Source organism: Chrysemys picta, chromosome 11 (assembly GCF_011386835.1).
Source record: "Chrysemys picta bellii isolate R12L10 chromosome 11, ASM1138683v2, whole genome shotgun sequence".
Taxonomy (NCBI): domain Eukaryota; kingdom Metazoa; phylum Chordata; order Testudines; family Emydidae; genus Chrysemys; species Chrysemys picta.
This window is the reverse complement of record NC_088801.1, coordinates 40,382,096-40,405,296: the sequence shown is the minus strand read 5'-3', so window position 1 is coordinate 40,405,296 and position 23,201 is coordinate 40,382,096. Positions and strand designations below refer to the sequence as shown.

The following is a 23,201-nucleotide window of genomic DNA, read 5'->3' as shown; positions in this document are numbered from 1 at the left end:
TCTCTTGCAATGTAGACAAACCCATAGGCAGAGCCTAAGCTACAACTTGATCGGGTAACACAATTATAAAGGCATTAAACTGTGTCTACATGAGGTATAAGGGCTGTTTTAAATCAAGTTAGTTAACTTGATTTTTAAAAGCAATTTATCTAGACATTCCCTAAATGACCACACAAGACGCTAGCCAGGGGAGAATCAAGTCTTTTGTGTTTAATTTAATCACTTTTTTACTCTAGTTATACAATATAATGTCATTGCACTGTAGGCATTCCTGCAATATTTATTAAAGTATTGCTATATATTGTTCCACAGACTGGTGACTTCAGAGCTGAGCAACTGCTGCTTCACAGCAATACGCACTAAGTGCTTTACAAACGTTCACTCTTCTGTTAGAAAAGAAGAGGATGCAGAATCTACACTGTGTGCAAACTAAAGGGTTTTCTTTATTCTCAATGTATGTGCATATGTCCATGGACTTTAACTGAAGATATGTGTGTGTGTTTACATCTAGAAGATAATGAGAGTATATTTTAATTTCTAAATCATTTATATCTGAAGGTCTCAGAGTGCCTAATAAATCAAAATTAAAAAAGAGAGATGTCCAACCGAGATGCTGCCTGGAACAAAGAAAAAGTTTAGTCAACAAGAGATTCTGGTGCTAGGATGGAAAAAAAAATCTATTCCATTATAAGTGTTTCTTTTATTCTGCTTTCTGTGAAGAAGGATAGGAGGCTGCTGTGTTAAAAAGAAAATCAGAGACTGAGTGGTGCTCTTTAGCAAAGTGAGGCTGAAATTATTCAGTCTGGTTGATCAGACCTCTGTCATTGTGCATGACCACAAAGTATGGTGAAACTATTGAAACAATAGCCTCAAAATGCATTATCCAGTATGTCTTTATCATCCACAACAAACTCATTTTTAACATTCCAATTACCAATGATAATTCTGACAATGCACGTATCGCAATACACTTACTGAAAGATTGGCTTCGGCAAAATTTCACTGTCCTTACAGTGTTGGCGATCATACGCTGAAAAGAAAATGTATTTTAAGTGTCCTTCTTGGTGGAGGATGCAAACAGAAAACAAACATCGTATTTCATCATTTGAACTAAGCACAGGTCTGAAGATACTGACAAAGTCAATTAAAACATTTAAATGATGTTAAAGATTCAGAATTTTAACGTTGCCCTGACATTTTGGGTCTGATTCTCATTTACATGGGCCTCAAAGTGGGCATAAATGTGATTTCCATTTTCTAAGTGGTGTAAAGGGGCCTTAGTATAAGTTAGAATCAGTTCCTTTAATATTTAACCTTGCTATAAGCATAATTAATGGAGATATCCCATCTCCTAGAACTGGAAGGGACCTTGAAAGGTCATCAAGTCCAGCCCCCTGCCTTCACTAGCAGGACCAAGTACTGATTTTGCCCCAGATCCCCAAGTGGCCCCCTCAAGGACTGAACTCACAAGCCTGGGTTTAGCAGGCCAATGCTCAAACCACTGAGCTATCCCGCCCCCTCAATTTGCTCCCACCTCCACACGAAACAAAAGGGTTATCCCAAACCCTCTGCACACCAATACTCAACTTTAATTTTAAGATCACTAGTTCCTAACAGCAAGGACATTCTAGAGCACATTCCATTAAATTACTGAGCACTTTAAGATATTTCAAATTTTATTACGGGTTTGAGTTAAAATGCAACTCCACTTTGAAAAATGGCTGTAAAAATGGCATCCTGGGGATCCATGTTTACTGATTTCCTGATGAAGTGTGCTCAGTTTATAATTAAAAAGCTGATGGGTGGAAACCTGGCCCTACTGAAATCAAGAGAAGTTTTGCCATTGTCTTCAGTGGCGCCAAAATTTCACCCAGTCCTGCAAATCCAGCTTGGATTCTTTTCTTTTTCTACAGCTGGAGTTGAAACTTTTGTTGATAATTCACAGGAAGGAACAGAATCCAACTCAGTCCCTCCTGGATGTGCTTGTTTTGCAGTGGAAACAAGAGTAAAATGTAGTAAAAAATTATTGCAGTCCCTAAAGTAAGCCACAGTGACTTAATAAACATGGGGGGTAGATCTGATAAGGAAGAAGTGCTATTTTACAGTAATGTTTCAGAGTAGAATTGCAGCTGATTAAACAAAAAGCAAGGAAGTTGAAATCTAATTCTACAACCCCAAACTTAACTCACTGGCTCAATTGTCACCTGATAGATAATGTTCTCCTGGCTGAGCAAAGTATCAATTAAATTACAACTTCAGGAGTAAATCTGAATTTCCATAGTTGGGGAGTTTGATTTAGGCATGAAAGCTTGTGATTTAATTTACTTATTTAAATTAAGAAGAAGAAGAAGAAGTAGGAAAAAAGTTTCAAATGGCAAAATTGCTATTGCTACAAAGAATCTGAAGTTTGTTCTCATGTGTTCCAACACATTTAACATGTTAAAACATATTCTAATAGTTATATGTTAACATACTTTCACAGCATATTCTCAAAAGGCTGTTTTACACACACTGGAAATTAAGATGATCAAGAAAATTATAAACCCATACAGTGGAATAGCCTATTTCCAACTAGTGAGTAGTGAGAGAATTGTCTGGTTAAATTTAGATGCCTCGCAAAAAAACCCCCCACAGATTAGGATGTTATGTGAAAATAAAATAGCTCTTAACCCAACAGCTCAGAGGAAAATAGTAAGCACTACTCCAGAACAGGCTTGTAACTGACATTTTTCATACACATGAATGGAGTAATCTCAGACATTTTAATGCAGCATGTAAAGTATACCAAGACTGGCATGATTGTTGATCAACATGAGAAATCTAATACCTACACAATATGTAACTAGCCTGTGATAGTGCGCAAGAGGTGCCTGAGTGTACATCACAACTTTGCCAACATTTTGGGCATATGGACCAAGGATTATTTTTTATACTCTCTAGATAAACAGATACAAAATTAAATAGATAAAGAGCCCTCAAGTAAAAATAATTTTAACGCTACATTACCTTAGTTCTTTTTACACTTCTCCAAATAATTATTATTACTTGTCTAGTATTACAGGTGTGCATGGTGTTCTCCTTTAGGAGTTTACAATCTAAGGCTCCAATCCTGCAAATTCTCTTGCATGTTCTTAACATTAAGCACATGAGTAATCCAATTGACTTCACTAAGGCTACTCAGATACTTAATGATAAAGACATATCTAAGAGTTGTGCTGGATCAACCCAGAGTGCACAGTGCCTTGTAGGATCAAGCTTGGAAGTCTAACCTAATCAAACTGGAAAACACTTGAGTATGCTCTGGAAACAGATATGTTACATACTTCTGTGGAAGCCATGTAGTTTTGGCTAACACAATTACTAGTGGTGTTGCTATTCTGATCATACTATTTCAGGATATATTCCCTTAAAATAAGTATTTCCAGGAGAGGTTTCATAGCATTGAACAAGGCTGGCTGACTAATGCCTTGATGCGGCTTCCAGAATTACTTCTTTTAGGGGAGGCACTTCAGAAAGTTCTGTCTTTCAAGATGATGGTTAAAGTTGCTTGACCTGTATATTGCTGGGTGTTTGTTGGAAACATGCAGCCTTATCTTTCTATACTTACAAATCTTCAGTGTCTTAGGCCTCACTTCAAAAAAAATTTGAACTGAGCCATGAAGTTTGGATCTAGAGCTATGTTCAAACTTCTCCAAAGTTTGATTAGTTTTGGATCCAATTTTATGGTTGAGAATCTTACCTTGTGGTAAGAGACAAGCATCACTGAAACTTTTTCACCCCATGTATTTTCTTTATTTTGGGGATGTTCTGTATATTGGAGTAACATTGGGGATCAGGACAAGTCTATTGTGTGCAGTTCAGAAAGATGAAAGAAATCAGGAGTATGAGTTTCCAAAAGTTCTAACTCTAAGCTTCTCCCTTTATGGACTATTCAAAATTAGGAAACTGGAAGTTGTGCATTTAGCCTCTTGTTTGGAAAGGAGTATCTTCTCTCACTGAACTGTCTGAAGGATTCCATTTTAAGGAGCGGTGTTGCATGGCTCTAAAGATAGTCTCATCCAATCCTTTTCATTCAGAGGGATGCAGGCAGTGATGCAACAGCAAGGATTTTGGAAGTGGGAGTTAACACAGCAGAATATGTTGCTTCAACCCAATGAGATGATCCCAGAAGCACATCATACATCCTACAAAAAGCTCCATTCACATGGCTCTTTGTACGTCCTGTACACTTCACAAGTATTGACATAAAAGGTGTGAGTTGAACATATCACTGGCTCATAAAGAAAAAACAGATTTATTTTACCAGTGCCTTGCAAATATGGTGGATTCTCTTCTTTTGATCCATTAATAGTGGAGTTTTACTACATGTAGATGAAGGGTTGTATTACTGAGCAAACATTAACACAGAAGTTCAATTGTTAGCACCATAAACTTTTCTTCATTTTGGGATTGTCTCAGGTTAATATCTCCAAAAATTAGCCTCTGTTTACTCACTATGCTACGAAAGGCCATTATTGAAAAGCCATATAAACCTAAATATGGAGCCATCTGAAATAGAACCAACCATGTAACACAATAGCAACTGCTACTAGCAGTATGCTATATATACACACAACAATACCGTTTCAAGTTTTATGCTGCCTAGAAGAGTGGCAGCAGGCCAGCACATTATCTGCTAATCCATTCCTAGCCTAGGCTTCTAAATGTTATAAATATTCATATATGCCATAGAAAACTACCAGGGGCTTTAGTCGCACACTTTCTGCATAATCTTTATGTTCCAAAAATGAAAGAATGTTTACCCTTTTTTTGCATAAGGATCAGAATGTGAAATCCCTTTTGTTCATAACCACAAAACCTGAAAACCAATATGCACAAATTCTCTAATTCTCATTTCACACCTCAAGGATGAAGAGACTCAATAAAAGAAGAACCAGAGACCAGCTTTGTAGCCTGATGGTACTGTCTTATGGTGCCATAGGAAGGTGGGCTCTAGGTTTCAGAGCCACCTTGCAGCTTCTATTCCCTCTGCAGGTGCCACTACTGGTAAGCAGAGAGTGCAGAGGCTGCCAGGTAAATTGATCTCTGACCACACTGCCAGATGATTTAAGGAATAGTGTTGACATAATCTCCAAAGGAAGTGCATCCCCTGCCTTCCCTTATGAAGACATGATGCTGCAATGACAGCCACATGTACTCGGGTTATAGAGGGAATGGGAAGAAAGGGTGGTAAATAATGACTTTCAAATGAACCGTGAGGGAAAAGATAAAGACTATGTTTGAATTCATTTGGGGACACAAATGTGGTATGGAATATAGCATCTCCACATGGAGAACCAGCCCCTGGAGCCTCCCACAGAACAACCATTCTAGAAAAGGGCCTGCCTAGCATATCCCATCTATTTACAAAAACCTGTGAAACTGTTTAAAAATTGACAGGTACAAAAGCAGTACAACTTGTATGTAATATACTGTTATGTACTGGCTTTGTAGGTTGCATGTTGCCCTCTAGTGGCTATCCCACAGGGAGTAAACAGGAACTACTACTACTACTACTACTACTAACAGCTATGGGATTTCTCCTTTGCCTCAAGGGGTAGAGGCTTGTTTCTGGAGTTGAGAGAGAAACTTGTGTGAGGTGCCTAATCGTTGCATTTGTGGTCTACTACAGTCCTCTTCACTACTGCTTTACCTTCCTGCAGCTCCCAAATTGTATGTTCTCAACCTTGCATCAGCAGCACTTCTACAACTTCGCAAGCTAGTTCCCCCCTGATAATTATGACTTTGTCTTCACTGCCAAAAAAGGTGTGTTTTTACAGTACGATAGCTAATGCATGTTATGTAAAACTCCTAGTGGAGATAAGGCACAGACAGCTTTTACTGCAATGTAGTTAGGTGAGATCAAATCTGGGTAGAGGGTACAATATTGACCTCGTCTAGCTACACTGCACTTTTCTCCGCTAGGATTTTCAGCAAGATAGCAAACACATGGTAGTTACTGTAAAAATAGAACTTTGTGGTAGTGAAAACAAAGTCTAAAAGCACTAGTAATGCTACTGATATGCTAATAATTCAAACATCTAATTACTGACAAAAATATTGATCATGGCCCCATAAACCCAGGGGCCAACTCCTGCTATCTGCTGCCCCCTCCCAGCTTCGGTATTAGAAGGGCGCACAAAGAGCAGGTTGTGATTTAGTACTTGTGAGAAAATAATGGATGAAAGAGTTCTCACAAGTCTGAAAAGGTGTCAGTCTTTTTAAAAATACAGTTGAAACACTAAACAGAGATGAGAGTGAATAAGAAAGCTGTGTTGGTTGAAAGGATGTCATTTATTATGCTATTTCCAGTCTGGGTGGCCAATTACAAGCAGACAGTTGTCGGTAACCTATCAGCTGTTGGGACTGAAACTCTTTGGTGAGAATTCAGACATAGTGCTGTAGTTATGCCAGAAGCAGAGGAACATCCCTTTTTGGAATAAACAAGGATTTCAGTAGGGATCATCAAGAGATTTTTATTTGTAAGCAGAACAAAAGTTAAAATCTCCTAATCAGGATGGATCAAAAGAAACTGTTTTCCAAAGGATGAAGAAATTCAGGACAGACCAATAATTCCTAACCATCAGAAGCAACTAGAGTTAATTATATAGCTAGAAATGACAAATCACTAGATATGGCTCCTGGAGAAAATCTCCCACTGCCTATTTTCTGGTTTCTATCTAAAACTACATGAAAGTAGCAGAATATTGACAATGGTGTTGCTCAGAATTTATACCAGTGTAAATTACAGCAGAATTTAGCCAGTAATATGTGACTGCATAGCCTTGTCTTCACTAGGAAAAAAAAGTATTTTTTAGCCTGTGTTAGCTAAGACATGGCAATTAATACATGACCAGGCAGTTGTAGTTGAAAGATGAGTTAAAAGACTGAGATAAACAATAGTCTCCCTCCCCCATTTATTTATCTTGACCTGGTAACACATGTAAAAACTACAAACTGCCTTGTCCATACTAGAATTTTACAGTGTGTTAGCTAGCACATGCTAAAAAAAAAAAAAATCACCTTTTTTCCTATTGTGGATATTCCCTGTTCACCAGGTGCCTTTTATAGCTTTGCACTAACCTGCTCTCTCTCCCATCTATTAAATTTTTTTCTCCTTCCTTTCCCAATTTCTTGTCTCCTTCTCTCTCTGTGTCCTCTTCTTGTCTTTCTTCATATGTTCTCTCTTCCCCATGCTTTCTCCCTACCTTCCTAATCTGTCCTTCTTTCCCCCTCAAGATCTTACTACTTGCACTGTGGGTATGTCCACACTAATTTCCAGCCTAAGTAGAAATTCCCACACTAACTCGGATCGAGCTAGCATGCTAAAAATGAGTAAACGCAGCCATGTGAGCGGTGGGAGGGGCTAACTCCCAGAGTACGTACCTGGGTCTCCCACGGGATTGTACTCAGGAGGCCAAAACATAGGCTACATGCCAGGCCAGTGAACTGAGATATGTAGGAGAGCTTTGACTGGAGGCTGCATATTGCTTGAGAGAGCTGTGTGTGTGGAAAGAAGCATCAGAAACACTACAGAAGTAGACAGAGAAAGCAGCAAGGAAGCCCCAGAGACATCCAGAGAAGTGCTTGTAACATGACCCTGAGGGTATGTCTAAGATGCAGATGGCAGCGTGCTCCCCAGCACAGGTAGATAGACACATGCTAGCTCTGCTTGAGTGAGTGCCAGGGCTGGCTCTGGCTTTTTTGCCACCCTAGGCAAAAAAGCCACCCGCCGCCCCCCGCCCCCCTCAAGGCAGGGGAGGGCGCCGAGCCTGGCCCCGGGCCCGCAATCCCCGACCGGGCCGAAGCGCCGGGGGGAGGGCGGCGAGCCCGCCGCGGCTCCGCTCTCCCCAGCGGCCAGAGCGCCAGGGGGAGGGCGGAGAGCCCCCGGCGGCCAGAGCGCCGGGAGAAGGGCGGAGAGTCTGGCCGGGGCTCTCCGCTCTCCCCAGCGGCCAGAGCGCCGGGAGCAGGGCGGAGAGCCCCCGGCAGCCAGAGCGCTGGGGGGAGGGTGGCGAGCCCGCCGCAGCTCTCTGCTCTCCCCGACCGGCCAGAGCGCCGCGGGGAGGGCGGCGAGCCCAGTCGCGGCCCCGCTCTCGGGCCTGAGCGCCCCGCCGCGCTGCCCCCCTCCAGGCGCCGCCCCAAGCACATGCTTGGTGGGCTGGTGCCTGGAGCCGGCCCTGGTGAGTGCACTAAAAGCAGCAGTGCAGCCTGGGCTAGCTGCCTGAGTACAAACTCACCGGGGCCAGCCCCCTGAGGTACGTATGTGGGCAGCTAGCCCAACCTGCCACCCTGCTACCCCGACAACACTACTACTCTTAGCACATTCGCTCAAGCAGAACTAGCATGTGTCTGTCTACCCGCACTGAGAAGCACACTCCCAGCTGTAGTGTAGACATACCGCAAGAGAGAGCACTTTTGGGTACAGTGTGGGCTGAAGAAGAGGCTTGGAACTGTGAGCACACAAACTGTTTCCTGTTTGATTCTTACTGTGTTCAGGAGAACAGAACTACATCAAAGAAATATGTGACTTCATCATCTATTTCCCCTCCTGTCGGAAACAATCCACAAGACCCTAAATATTGGATAACTGCTTGGGTCAAAAGGGGCAACACTGTATTGCTGTATAAAACTACCTCTAAAATCTTCTGCTACTAATAATAAAAACAGGTTGTGGAGATACGCGTTTGAAAAATTCCTTCTTATGGCTGGCAGACTCTATAAATCTTGAGACAAAAAATGGTATGAAGTCAGTCGTCCATTTGGAATCGACAACTGTATATTATAGCAATAGGCAGCCAACGTACACACATACACACACAAAATCTGAATGCTGTCCTGATTCACTGTTACAATAATTAACACCACAAATATATATCGTCACGGCAGAAGGTGTTAATGTTATGCACGATATGAGTCATCGATATATAAGCATTCAGTATGAAACCGTGCATAGCAAGAATTAACTGGATGGCCTAGACCTAGAGATACCATTCAGTAACCACACCCAGATTATCACTAAAAGGATTAAGCACTTTCTTTTGTCAGACTGGGGACTGACCAGAAGCCAACTCCAGGCAAACCTGTCTGAGGTTCCTGTGTATTGCACAACAACTTCAGAAAGGAGAGCTAGCACCTATGCCCACCTAATTAAACCATGAAGTCCTGGTCAAACAGTTCTTTCCCAGAAAGAAAGCTCGGGGCTGAGGCAGAAGAAGGGAACAGAGAGTGCTTATATGCAGTTAGGGTATGCCTTCACTGTAGAACTAACTCAGGCTGCTACCTGGGCATTGCCCCTACGCCTTCTCCACCCCAAAAAGAACCTCTCACCTGAATTTGGTGGTGATTTTAACCCAGGCTAGTTGGCTTGTCTGGGGCTGTAGGCTAAAATCTGAGTGATGCATTCAGTTGGGTTGATAATCTGCCCACATTGCAGTGAGCACACAGGCTAATCACTCAAATGCTGATAGGGCTCCCCACAATTCCCCCAAGGGCTTGAAGGGCAAACAAGTTCTCCCACAATTTACTGGGAAAGAATCAGAGTGGTTCAGCTTATTGCAGCACAAAGAACCATGGAATATGCTCCCACTAGTCCTAGCAGCACACATGGCTGAGTGCAGCAAAGAGGAGGACACAGTAACTTGGGTAGGGCCTTGCACTGTGGGGGCTTACACTAGGGCTAGGCTTGATCATCTGAGTTAACTCTGAAGTGAAGACATACCCTGAGTAACCAATACAGACAATGACAAAACCCCCACTTCTCAGTAGCAGGAAGATGGCTCTTAGTTGAGATTTCTGCAAAAGGAAATTGCCTGCGTGCAGTTGTTGCCACTTCTTTTCTAGGTAAACAGAACTTGTTTACAATTGTTCATACATAAATTACACTGGAACATAACCCTGACTTTGTGTCATTGATTTCCCTTCCAACAGGAAGGAGAGCTACCAAGCCTGGAAATTTGCCCTCAAAGTGCCAACAATGCAACTAACTCAGTTTCAGAAGAAAATGACGTTTGTGTGCCTATTTTGTACCTAGAAATCTCTGATATAAAACCATCAGTTCTCTTTTGCACCACTGTAAATCTCAACATACAACCATAGCTGAGAACATACTGTACGTACCATTTTTTCAAAGTTTACTAGACTGTCAATGAATGTCTTGTTCCCCTCATGAGTAAACGTCATGTCTGCATAGAAATAAATGCAAAAGTCTTATAGATAATTGAATCATGACATACAAAACAGCACAGCACTGTATCTCTATCTCTTCAGTTACAACAATCATACCATTTAATTGTTAAAAAGCATGCTCCTTTTATTAGAGTGAAACTTTGAAAGATTTCTCACTGAGGCTAGTGCAATTGGAGTCTGACATTCAGATTTACTGAAAACTCCTTCACCTATCTTCATGTCATGATTTTTTTTTAATGGAAAAGAGGATTGCACCTTCCACTGAGATTGAATTTTACTTTCTCTTACTGCCTTTCACTCTTCAAATATCTGACAACTAACTTTCACATGAATAAGGCTGGTAGATTTTCTAGATTACCTTTTATGAGTAAGGGCATGAAGGGAATTATAGGAGGGTCCAGTTTAGTTACAGTAAGCCTGTAGGCCCTATGGTTTCTTGATGGATCCTTAAAAAAAGAAGAGATCAGACAATTATTAACATGGATCATAAAGCAGACACTGTATAGCTTCATTTAAAAGCCATGGTGTTTATTAAATGTAATTACTTTGTCTTGCAGCTTTAAAAAGTGCAGCTTCAAAACAAGGACAGCTTTTATTAAATTTAACAGTTTTCCTATCAAATGACAAGATATAAGTGTGATTACAAAAGAGCTTATTTGAATAGAAACATCATATTTTTCCTCCCTCTAATGGATTTGCAGACACCGGAATAAAAAAAAATCCATGTTAGAAAATATAATTTCCCATATGTACAATGGGAAAACATGTTATAAAGCTTTTCAGAGTTTCCCAGATTGACCTTAAGTGGTACATAAATTCTGTCAGAGTAAGTTCCTAAGAGTATAATTTATTAGTCATACATGCTTATTTTAGCAGCACTAAAATGGGATCATAAACTTCTTAAATTCAAACAAGGACATATAAAATGTTCTGAATCGAGGAATTCAAATCAGTTACTCAGAAACTGAATTAGTACAGATTGTGCACAGAATAAAGGATCTATTGCCGTTTACCATCAAGCTTTCAAACTCTGCATAGATCTTCTTGAACTTGCTTGGAAGTTTCTGTTAATAAAACAAAAACAACAGAAAATTGTGTTAAATTCAATCTGCATTCAGTATAATCATTTAACTGTATATGTTTCTTGTAAACATCCATAAAGCAGGAAAAACTGTTCCTTTTGGAACAATGTGGTAATGTAAAATACAGCACGTCTCCTAGCAACCAGATTATAAATAGAGATGGGACTGAGCTACAAAACCTGGATCCTGATTTGGATCCAATCCTGAAGTTACCTAGTTTGAGATGTTCAGATTCAGATGTTGAATTGGCCCATTACAGTGACATGCTGCAGCCAAGTAATTCACATTCATATCTGGATCCAAAGTGGAAATGAAAGTTTAATTCAGTGTTCCAATTCAGGCCCATCCTTAATGACAGCCTGTTTGAACCAAAGCAATTCACAAAAATACCTTGGGCAGTATTATTTCAGCTAGATCATTCACAGAAGGGACTTTTGGAATATTCACAAGTCAGTCAAACCACACCTGGGCATTTCCAGGAGCTATTGTTAAGGCAAATGTATCATCAGCTATTACACAAATCCTTGATTCGCGTGGAATCCAAGGGTCAGTGTTCATTTGTTTGGGTTTAAGTTAATTAATAACTTTTCAGTTCGCAATAGACACTGAAAATGAACTTTTGTCAGCTATGCCTACAGTGAACAAAGGATATGGTGGAACATTATTAAATAGTTGCTTTCTATCTCATATTATACTAGAAATGTTGATCAAATTTACTGGAACTGGATACTGGTATGTGAAAAAGACAGCTTCAAAGATCACAGTAACTTTCATATATCAAATTGAAACATGTCAGCTTTCTAATTTGCATTACAAATTTGAATATATTTTCTGATCAAATCACATTACAACATTTAGCGGGCATCATAAGCAATAAAGAAATATTTCCTTAAAGTCGATTCTGCAGCAAAGTTTTTCCTCTATTTAATAGGAATGTTATAGGTAGAGTACCACAGCAAGGGCCTCATTTCTAGTGATGGACATGAACAATTGTGTGCCTATTTTCTATACGCATACAAATTAGGTATTAGTGAATGAAGTGGCCATATGCACCTGCAAATACCTGATTTGTGTGTGCGACTGACATACCTGCATATGAACATTAGTAAAAATCGGGTCCTAAATATTTATTTTTAATGATGTTCACTGTATATATCCTGAAAAAACCCAGCAGAGATACTCTTAGATTATGCTTTGATAACCTGACTGCTCTGCTGAACAAAAGAATGTGAAAACATTTATCTGAATACAGTATCATACCTCTTTCACTTACAAATTTTTCCCCCTTCCAGCTCAATCCCCATATCTATTGTAAATTCCAGTTTGTTGTACACAGTAAATAATTTAAATTCCACCTCTTGTCTGTTTAGAACTCCTGCCCTCTTTTAAACCCCCAATCTTAGTAGCTAGAAATAAAGGGCCATTTATTTAGAAATTAGCCTTCAAATTCATGCCTTCAACGTTAATTGTGAGAAGGTTTATGCTGGTATTTAGAAAAATCAATATAGGCTTCTCTGGCTGCAAATTGCAGGTGTACATTTAGATTTCAGGTTAGGTCTTTTTGTAAACTGGTGCCTTCTGATGGTACCTCGAATCCCCATTTTCAGGCCAGATTTTAGAAACGTGTTAAATGCAATAGGTCATATTTTGGTTTCAGTTACACCAGTAACATATCACTGACATATCACAGCAACCTGGCCAAACATTTTTTTATTTTTCATGAAAAATGTTCACAGAAATATTCAAAAAATGTGCAAACATTTTCTGTTTTCAACCAGCATATATAGGTCAGCATTTTTATAAAAATGGAAATTTTGATGAAAATGTTTTGCTAAAAAATTTCATGAAAAATCTTTCAGAATTTTTGGAGCAGGGCTACACTGGGGTAAAGGAGAATTTGGCCCATGAAATGTCATTTCACCTTGCTTCCCACAATGATTTTGCCTCCCTCTTCACCTCCTTTTTTGTAAAATAAAACACAACACAGCAGCTCAGTATTGTGTTACGCAAATGCTCATTAATGGTGTGGGATGTCTCCAAGCTTTTAGCCTACAGTAGTAACCTCTCCTCTCAGGAGCTGAATTACTGTCTTGAAGAATGGCATGCCTCCCTCTCAACCCTAATTCTAGAAATAACATGGATGGATGTTGTTGCTTACTAAAAGCAGAAATACAACCAAAGGTCTCGGAACTGGATTGTAGCTATCACTTACCTCCCATGTTAGTGAAAGGCGGCTCACAGCAACATTACTCAGTCCCATGATAATAGCGAAAAAGGAATTAAGATTTTTGTATTCCTTACAGCTGAAATACAAAAGGTCCAGACTTTTAATGTTATGCATATAATCAGAGAGAAGTAAAACTGAGGTCCTGAAGAGAGTGGAAGAGAAGCCTTTGGTTTGAGTTTGATTACTTTCTGGCAAACCTTACCAGTGGGCTTGAGACATCATTTTGCAACACCTTTCCCTCTGAGTTTTGTTTGAACCTCAAACTCAAAGCATAATGAGAAGCTTGGTAAACCCAGGATAATTGTATCTATACTGATCAAATTCACCTGGAAGCTTCTCTCCCCTCACGCCTCAAAATTGACCACCAGTTTTCCTCTTATCTGATATCATCTTTGGCATACGGGAATCCATGGCCTTTTAACACCTTTCCCTCCCACCAGTGCACTATCTCTTGACACTAGACTAAGTTAAGGCCCAAGGAATGCTAAAAACACTGGGAGAAGCATGGTTTACACTCCCATTGCTGCAGAACTTGGTGGGCTGGCAGGTTGTCTACACTCCAGAAGAGTCTTACTCCAGATTCAAGGGGCAGATGACCAGAGATGGCTGTGTTTCAGTGACCCCTGTATACATAGTCTGTAATCAATTTGTGCGGGTTTCTTGAACTCTTTGGGATCTTTCAATTAAATAAGTGCCAGTTGTCATCTTCATCATTATAAAGACCCTTTACAACATATCCATTGCTGAAGACCCCACATACTAGATGCACTAAATCTGCCCTAACCTCCAATACAAGAGTGCTCCTTCATTAGCGCTGAGGAGAGACTGAAGGATATAACTGCATGTTACAGAATATCTAATATGCCACATCTTTGCAAATGATTTGCTATGTTTGTTACTATAATTGCCCAAAGTAGAAAGCTTTAGGCCTATGCTTCTTTTGCTATTTGACTTGCAAAGATTGGGTGGTAAGATATTAAGGAAACTATAAAAGCAAGAGATTCAGACTGTGATTCTCAAATATAATTCTCTACTTCAGCTTTACCTACAGAAGTTCAATCTTGAATATTCTATCCTCTCTCCGATATCTCATCTTGTATCTTTACCTTAAACTCAGCATGACTAAGAGTGAGCTCATAGTCTCGCCTCCGAAAACTATCTCTCCTCCCAATACTATACCAGTGAACAGTTACCATAATCCCGTCACCCAGGTTTGTAGCCTTGGGGATTAACTTGGCTCTGTTTCCCCTCACGTCCAAGCCATAGCCACGTCCTGTAGCTTTTCCTTCACAACATTTAAAAAAAACACACCTTTTTCTTTTTTTTTCCTGATGGTCAAATCACTTGTCCACAACCTAATCATCTACTGACTAATGTGACCTCTTCTGCTCTCGGGTCTTCTTGTTAACAACCTTACCACCCTCCAACCTTCCAATGCTGCTGCCAAAATTATTTCCCTCATATGTTGCTTTGATGATGGTAACATGTCTTTACTTGTTCTGGGAGACACCAAGCATAAATCTGGACTCTGTAGAAATAATAAATATTAAAATACTAGTGTTCAAGCGTAGTATGGGCTTATTTAAGGAAGCTGCAACTTGCAATTTACAACTACCCTTTGTCTGAAATAAGGGAATGTTTTGTGAGTGTGCATATGGAGAGAGATTTTTAATGACTGTGTGTGAACTAGTGTGTATCGAGATGAGAGAGAGGAGGCATAGAAGAGTGAGTAAATCTCTTTTGTGGATACACATAAAGAGGTTCTTTTAAATAATGTGTATGTAGAGATGCCGGGTTTGTGACCTGGTGAGCTGAGCACTTTTACCCAGCAAGTGGCAGGGGCAACCATTGCACAGTAAGCCGAAAGTACACCAGTCTCACCACAATGAGCCCGCATCTGATTATGCAACTTCCCCTAGGGGTGTGAGCACCAATAAGGGTGCATTGCGGGGCAGAGAGAGCATGTCTATTGGAAAAGTGGGGACCCCTCAGTCACAGTATGGAAACAAAGGGCTCGGCAGCCATTATCTCCGAATATCAGTATGCCAGGAAAGCTGCAGAGCCACACAATTTCACCGCCAGCTACCCTGGAAGAGTAACAGTGCTGTACTGAACTGAGTGCCCTCCCTAATGAGTCCAGTGCACCTTCCTCTGCTCCCAGGAATGATTCGACTCTCATTCGGTTACTAGTTTATCAAGGCTCTTCATGTGCAAATGTAGACGGGAATATTATATCAAGGTCTGGGCCTACCTTTTTTTAACTCAATCCCTTGGCTCTTTCTGTTCTAACTCTTCAGCACATGATATTTGTTTCAGTATGTTCTGTAGCACCTGTTACCATGGCAACAATTTATATGGTAAGAAAGAGCCCCATAATTTTTAAAGTTCTCTTGCAGCCACTGAAAATAAATATGCCAGCTCAGTTTTTATTTAGGAAAATCTTGTGCTTCAGAACTCCCTGCCTTTAGGAGACACAGAGGTCTCAGTAGAGCAGGTCACGTTTAGCCATTTATTTTTAGAATTGTAGTGAGACCAGAAACATGGAAGTAAACAGGTCATCAAGCTGATCTAAATAGCACAAGTTAACCCTGGGAAATCTAATGGGTCTGGGGCACTTTATGATTGATTATTTTCCCTGTTTTTTCTTCAGGTGAAGTTTAACTGTTATTTTGAAGATGACTGATTTTAAAGGTTTATTAAATTTACCTTAATATCTTCATTTACTTGCATTTATGCATTTTCCCATTTACACTGCTGATTTGAGGAATAAACCTTATTCATTTGTGTGTATGTATCCTACTGCCCTCTACTGGACAGAATATGTCAAATCTGCTTTCTGGTTTACAATTTCCCTGTAAAGAACCAGATAATGGAATGGCTGTTTTTAGAGACTACTGGAGAGGAGTATGTTCTATTTACCTTACTATGAGTCTGATCCTGTGAGGTGCTGAGTGCATCTTATAGGTGTTGGGTGCCTTAAACTTCCACTACCTTTAGTGAATGTTGAGAGCGCTCAGCAATTTCCAGAAGGAACTCAGTACCTTGCAATATCAGGCCCTCTATGCAGCAGAATTGGTCATGCTAGTGCTTGTATATGATTTGTATGTGGGCATGGGTTTGGAATATGAAAAATTATGATTTCTGGAGCAGAATTCAGAGTTTATTTTATAGTAATCCTTTCCTCCCCCACTCCCTCATGACACTTCTAAAAATGGGGGATTTGTTTTATAAAATGCAAAAATGTTTTTTCATGTTTTAAGTGTAAATTACTTATTTGTATTATAATAATACCCAGAGGCCCCAGTCAAGATCTGGGTCCATCATACAAGGCATTGTGCAAACACATAGAAAGACACAGTTCCTCCCTTGAGGAGTTTAGAAGCAACAGGTGGGTGTAACAAACAATAGCAGGGATTGGGAGGAGGGAAGAAGAGGTTAACAGTGCTAGGAACTCTGATTACATAGGCTAGTTGTGGCCCTGCTCCCTTTGAAGTCAACAGAAAGTTCCTACTGAATTCCATGATGAGAAATCAAGCCCTAAAAGCAGAAATTGAAGGTTCCAAGTAATTTTAAATTTATTTTAAATGATGAGATATTAACAAACAAGTTAGAGATCAGCAATCCCCACTGGCCAGCTACCTAGCCAAATACACTTTGCTTGAAAGTGAGCTTACATTTTGCCTATTTTTGGGGTCAATTGTCTGTTTTTACTCACAAATTTATCTGTTTTCACTGAGCCATACTTTTGGGGGGGCAAAACTAGGATAATTTGCAATTTTCCAGCAAAATGTGCAAATACTTAGTTTTTGTAATGAGTCACCCAAAATGTATCACTCGGCTGGAGTATTACAGAATGTTATAATACACTTTATTTATGAAGGACTATTGTTTCTCCATGTGTCCTGCTGCCATCCATCTTTAAGCTTGGTAGCTGGAAAGAGAGAGACAATAACGTTTTGGATGTCTGAAAAAAATACCACAGAGTGAGGCTAACAGGAGCCGCTCTACACTTTCACCCTGCTCTTCTCCTGCTCTACTTTCACTCTGCTTGAGGGACTTCTACCCCAGAAGAATGTAAATGACTTTATCCTGCATGTAACATAAGTGGATTGGTCCCACTGAACTCAATGAATTACTCATGTAGGTGGTTGCAGGACTGGGCTCTAAGAATGCTGGGAGCAAGGGTAAATAGAGGAGATGAACAGAAAAGGGGAAGACAAACAGTAACAGGGAACAATCCTACATTAACAAGGATGGGCAAGATTAATTAGGCTTTTTCAGCTATGTTTGATTCTCTGTAAAAATTACAAACAACAAATATATTAAAAATTTGGCATATATTTCAGCCTCTGTCTGTATATACTAGTGTATACTCACTGGGCTGCTATCTTAATGAATTTCTTTAACAGTTGAACACGCTTGCTGAGTTGGGAGCAAAGACAAATCTCTGTGACCACCCAGAACTGGATTTCATTAAATCTTCTCAAAAACAAGTCCAAATTTGCTGTGGTCTTTTTAAAATTGTGCCTTCCAAATGTGTGGTAAATCAGCTCCAGCTAGGAGAGAAAAAACAGGGTTGGTTTTCAGATATTTCTTTTGGGGGGGGGGATTGAGAGGAGTGAGAAGTCACTGTTAGGTTTCTAAATTATTCAGGCTTGAAACTTGCTGTGCAGTAAATGTGTGCATGATACAGCTGACAAGGATTCAGCTTCCATTGCAAATTCAGTAGACAACCACTAAGGCACATTAAAAGCATAAATATAGACTATGTAGTAACAGTTTAATACCCTCAATGAGACATATCAAAGTAATTCAATATAGAATGCACTATTAGGCGATATTTCTTTGATATACTTTATATTTTTGCAGTGGCTGGAATAGTATTTAATAGTTTCAAGGCTTACAACGGCTAAGAATCTACAAGTTAAACTCAGAGAAAATCTGGCAAACAGTATCAGTATCTACACTGAACAGCTAAATGTTTAATAATAAATACTACGATGTTATTTAGATTCTCCATACCTCATGCACACAGTTGAAGAGCTCCCAATCATAAATTGTCATCTGGTATGCTAAGTCTTTGGAGCTCATGAGTTCAAAAGTTCCTACAGTTCCAGTCGATGGGCCTTCTTGTTCTGGCAGAGGTGTCTGTCAATAAGAATAATGATACAAGAATATTTCAGAATGATAATTTGCACCACCAGTGCTTAGTCCTCTGAAGAACTCCTGATTTTTTTTTCCAATGTCACCAATTTCTGAAGGGATTTCAAATAGTATAGCTGGAGTCTGCTTTCAACTATAGGTAGCAATAAAGCCACTATTATCAATTCCCATTTCTACATGCACACAGATCCAAACCACAACATACAAACCTAATGTTTTTGCAACAAACAGATTTTAGTGATGTGAATTATTTCCTTTATTATAATTTAGAAAGCTGTAACAATCTAAGAAGTGTATCTCATACTTTCTCTTTCAGTATACATTGCATATATTCCAGTCTTCGGATCATTATCTGACATTTGTGATTGTATAACTCCCAGTTATGTTATTGGGAGTTTTATGTGTTCACAGAATACATTCCTTTGAGTTATTAAAGTATTAATTTTTAAATGGATTTTCATATAATCTAATAAAAGATGTGAGCTGCAGTTTTGCCCAAAACACAAATAATTCTTAAACTAAATCAATTTAAAATGTAGGCTGGGATGATTCCATATTTGGAGTCATCTACTGTATATTAGGGTCAAACACACTAAACCATCCATACAAAAATTATTCAGTTGCCAAACAATATACCTGTTGCCAATTCACATGCACCCTGTGTAAACACATCCTTGGACTTCTTAAATAGTGCTTCACGTGAACCTACATTTTAAATTGCTTTTGCTTCCAGGAGAGGGCAGTGTAGTTCATTTACAATTTTCTCTACAAATTCCTCCATGCTGTCTTTAATTTTTAATGACCATAATCTAATATGTTGCAGATTATCATAGAAAAATGTGCTATCAACAAAGCAGGTCCCATCCTGAGTCCAACCTGAACCAGGGCTGCAAGATCAGGTCCCATATTTCAACAGATTATATTTCCAAACAAGAAAGTTACGATTACTACATTATTCTGCACTTACAAAAGAAATTATGGCTGCAAAATTTTAACAATAAATAGAGCTCTCTGGATTAATATACCAGCAGGCCCCTAAGTAATACATAAGTATATAGTAAATTTATTTCTGCTAGAGTTGCTACTTTTTGTTCATTACGATAAACTTGCGTCACAAACAACATAATGATACAATCACGTCAAACTGATCCAAAATAGTTTGCAATACTACTGGCATTATGGCTCTACAAGCCTAGCTTTTCATTTTTACCTTCAGGGAAGAGTGACTTTTGCACAAAATGAAATAGATTTTTGTTCCTATTCAGAGACTATCACAACACATTACTGTGTTACCATTACAAGCAGCTGGCCCTAAATGTATTTTCCAATGCTGGAGAAGAAACATTTAGACTTAGACACACAAAATATTTGCAAATTCATCCATTCCAGAATAACCCCCTAATTTTCACAAGGAGCTTGCCAAGCAAAACATCAACAAATTCACAAGTTAGAAAGCGCATTCTTAAATGGTAAAAGGTGTTTCATTTTGTAGGATTCTGCTAGTTATTAATACCATTCTTCAGAATACTGCAGGAACAGTCAATGTGTGGACTTCTATTATGGAGAGCTGAGAAGCAACTATAAGATGCTTAATGCCCTCTATTCCTCCTGAAGCCAACAGGAGCTGAGGACTGTCAGAACATCACAGGATTGGGACTTTGTCACATTTGAATGGTACAATAAAGTGTATTTGACATATTCAGTCCATGCTAACTGGAGATAGCAAAGATGGAAAAGGCAGCCAAGGACTGAAAATTTACAACTAAGTTTCTAAATCTAAAGCAGAAGCAAAACTCAGATTTTGCAATATCTATAAAAGAAAGAAGGCATACATACTAAGTAACTTGTTAAAAGCATACAGGAGGTCTGGAGTAATAGAGTTTATGCCGACATGGCTTGGCAATGACAGTTGTTTTTAATGAAGTAAAAGGAACAAAAAGTACAGTAAAAATCAAGCACCATAAAAGCAGGCCCCATGGACATTGTTAAAGTTACTGTATGAATAAGCACTTATGAACAATTTTACTTAAGGAAATCCAGACTTTCTACATAGAATATTTTCTGTGATTCAAGTTAGAATCATCTGTGATTTTCTCATGGTATTTGTGGGGGTCAGGCAGAAATGGTTTTAAAGCACTTACTGCATGAATCAAGTCTGTATAATACTTCAATTGATAACATCTAACTCCCCTTATACATACAGGGATGGGGGGGGGGGGAGGGGGGAGAAGAGAATTCTATAATCAGATCCGCACCACAAATCTGGGTTATAATATTTTCCTCTGCCTACATACTCAATTCCATTTAGAATATTGGAGTCAAAATTTGCTGTGTGGATAGGAGAACAATTTTTGCTCTAGTTTAAGAAATGATACTATTACCCTTTTTATATATATATATATATGGACGCTCTTCCCACAGCACTGTGACAAAATGTTAGCTCTGACTCTCTTAGATGAGCTAAAACATTCAAAAGGCAGAATGGGGCAAGAAACTTTTGAGCTACTAGTGTTCAAAGTACAGTAAAAGCTGTGTTATCCAGCACTTGATCAAACAGAAAGCTCTATCAACCCGCATTTCTGATATCTCCCAATACAAATCTTCAGTCTAGTAACTGGGACTAGTATACTGCCCAGGAAGTTATGCAATTGAACATTTTGCACTCTACTTTTATGCAAAAGAGGCAGAAGACAAGTAAGCAACCTGATATCAGGGATTCATTAAAAAAAGCAGCTTCCAGGATGTGTCGTAGGGTCATTACAGATTCAGCCCAATCCCCTACACCTTCTACATCTACGATGATAATTGCTATTGATAATGATGGCCCTGAGGCACTGCAAGATCCTGAAGTGTCTTCTGAATCATCAAAGAAAGATTAAATTATGTTCAGTCTAGTTTTAGTGTTAAGTGTATTTTTAGTGATGTAGCTGTACGCCATGCGCTGCACATAGTGATATGTAGTGTTATAAGATAACCTACTGTATAGAAAACTTTACCTGTATACACCTAAGTGCTTCAAGAAACCAACCACTCTGCAGTGCAGTACCTCTACTGGATTGGTGAGTACCTGTTATTCATTTAATTATATTCTAATTCTTTGAAAATTGGTAAGTATAACTCTTAGTTAGCTGCGTCTTTCACTCTATGCATCCGAAGAAGTGAGGTTTTTACTCACGAAAGCTTATGCCCAAATAAATCTGTTAGTCTTTAAGGTGCCACCAGACTCCTTGTTGTCTTAGTTAGCTGGAATTTTTGACTAACTGGCACCCCCCCCCACACACATTCCTCAACATGCCAGATAATAAAGCTTTTACTGTATCTGGAAAGTTAAGTTCCAAAGAAGCTCTCTGATTTGCAATGCTGAGAACAGTACACATACATACCAGGGAATCAAATTGGTCTCGTGGGCAAGCGAACAGACGTCCATTAACACTGAGAGTCGTAAATGCTGAAACATCATTAGGTTTGAGCACAACCTTTTCTATAAAAATGAAAGCATATGATTGCCTATTAAATGCATGTGGAATTAACAGCAGCGACCTAACAACAACAACAAATTAGTAGGTATGTGCATTACTTGAATGAGTATAGTGAATGCCTTAGATACAAGGTAGATGACTATAAGAACCCACTTACTGAAGAAAAGTGACATCAATATATAAATGAGCAAAGCTCAAATGAAACTCCCATCGATCTGGGACGTGGAATCCTAACCCCCAGACTGAAATCAAGAGTCAGGGATCGTGCATAGAAACCTTTAGAAACCCCCAAAACCCAACAATAATTAGATCACCATTCTCTTGAGCAGGGAGAGATTAGATAGCTGTTCTTATTCCAAAACTGACTTGAAAGTCAGTAAGTAAGTGCATTTCACCACACCCTCAGGCAATCATGGCAGTCCTAAAAAATGGAGTGCAGATCACAGGTAAAGAAGAGCTTATAAATTGATTTATGAATCACTCTCTCCCCGTGTATGCTAAGAAGGCTGCCTGGGCTGTCACCCACTTTTGAAACAAAAAAATGCTGCAACTGCAAAAAAGTGGGACAGGATTTGCTCCTAAGAACGAGATTTCATACTAGTTGAACATGTATTAAAATGTACTGGAATAGCCTTTACCAAACTAGCATTGGTTTTGTGCTTCATTTTAAATGAGAAGCATTAAAGATCATGCAAAAACCGTACCTCCTCCTGAACTCATCTTTACTATGATCAAGCCTTCTCCAGAACCCAGTTTATCTGCTACCGCGCTGATCACTTCCTTAACAGAGGCCATCACCGGCACGCGGATAGTAGTGTAGGTGTGATCTATACAGTATACCTTAAACAGAACTAAAGACAAAAGAGTGCATTGTGAATACTGTACATAACCGAATACAGTTTACTGTGCAAATTACTTGCTGTACTTCAATAACCCATTGCTCACAGATATAACAAACACCAGCAGGTCGCCACAAGTTTATTTGGTACTGTAGCTCCAAGATTGATAATTGTTCTAAAGTTTGAC

General features: G+C 39.3%; 1 protein-coding gene across 7 annotated transcripts in view; it reads right to left on the bottom strand.

Annotated features, from left to right (window-relative positions):
• RAPGEF4 (Rap guanine nucleotide exchange factor 4) overlaps window positions 1-23,201 on the bottom strand; it is a 299,132-nt gene that overhangs the window by 2,185 nt on the left and 273,746 nt on the right. For all 7 annotated transcript variants that reach the window (XM_065561831.1, XM_065561832.1, XM_008178407.3 and 4 more), the window contains 9 exons: window positions 22,880-23,026; window positions 22,080-22,177; window positions 18,556-18,681; window positions 17,911-18,089; window positions 13,519-13,609; window positions 11,238-11,288; window positions 10,583-10,670; window positions 10,156-10,220; window positions 976-1,030 (listed from right to left, as the gene is read on the bottom strand). In XM_065561831.1, the coding sequence (XP_065417903.1) occupies window positions 976-1,030; window positions 10,156-10,220; window positions 10,583-10,670; window positions 11,238-11,288; window positions 13,519-13,609; window positions 17,911-18,089; window positions 18,556-18,681; window positions 22,080-22,177; window positions 22,880-23,026 (900 nt within the window). The remainder of the gene's footprint in view (window positions 1-975; window positions 1,031-10,155; window positions 10,221-10,582; window positions 10,671-11,237; window positions 11,289-13,518; window positions 13,610-17,910; window positions 18,090-18,555; window positions 18,682-22,079; window positions 22,178-22,879; window positions 23,027-23,201) is intronic.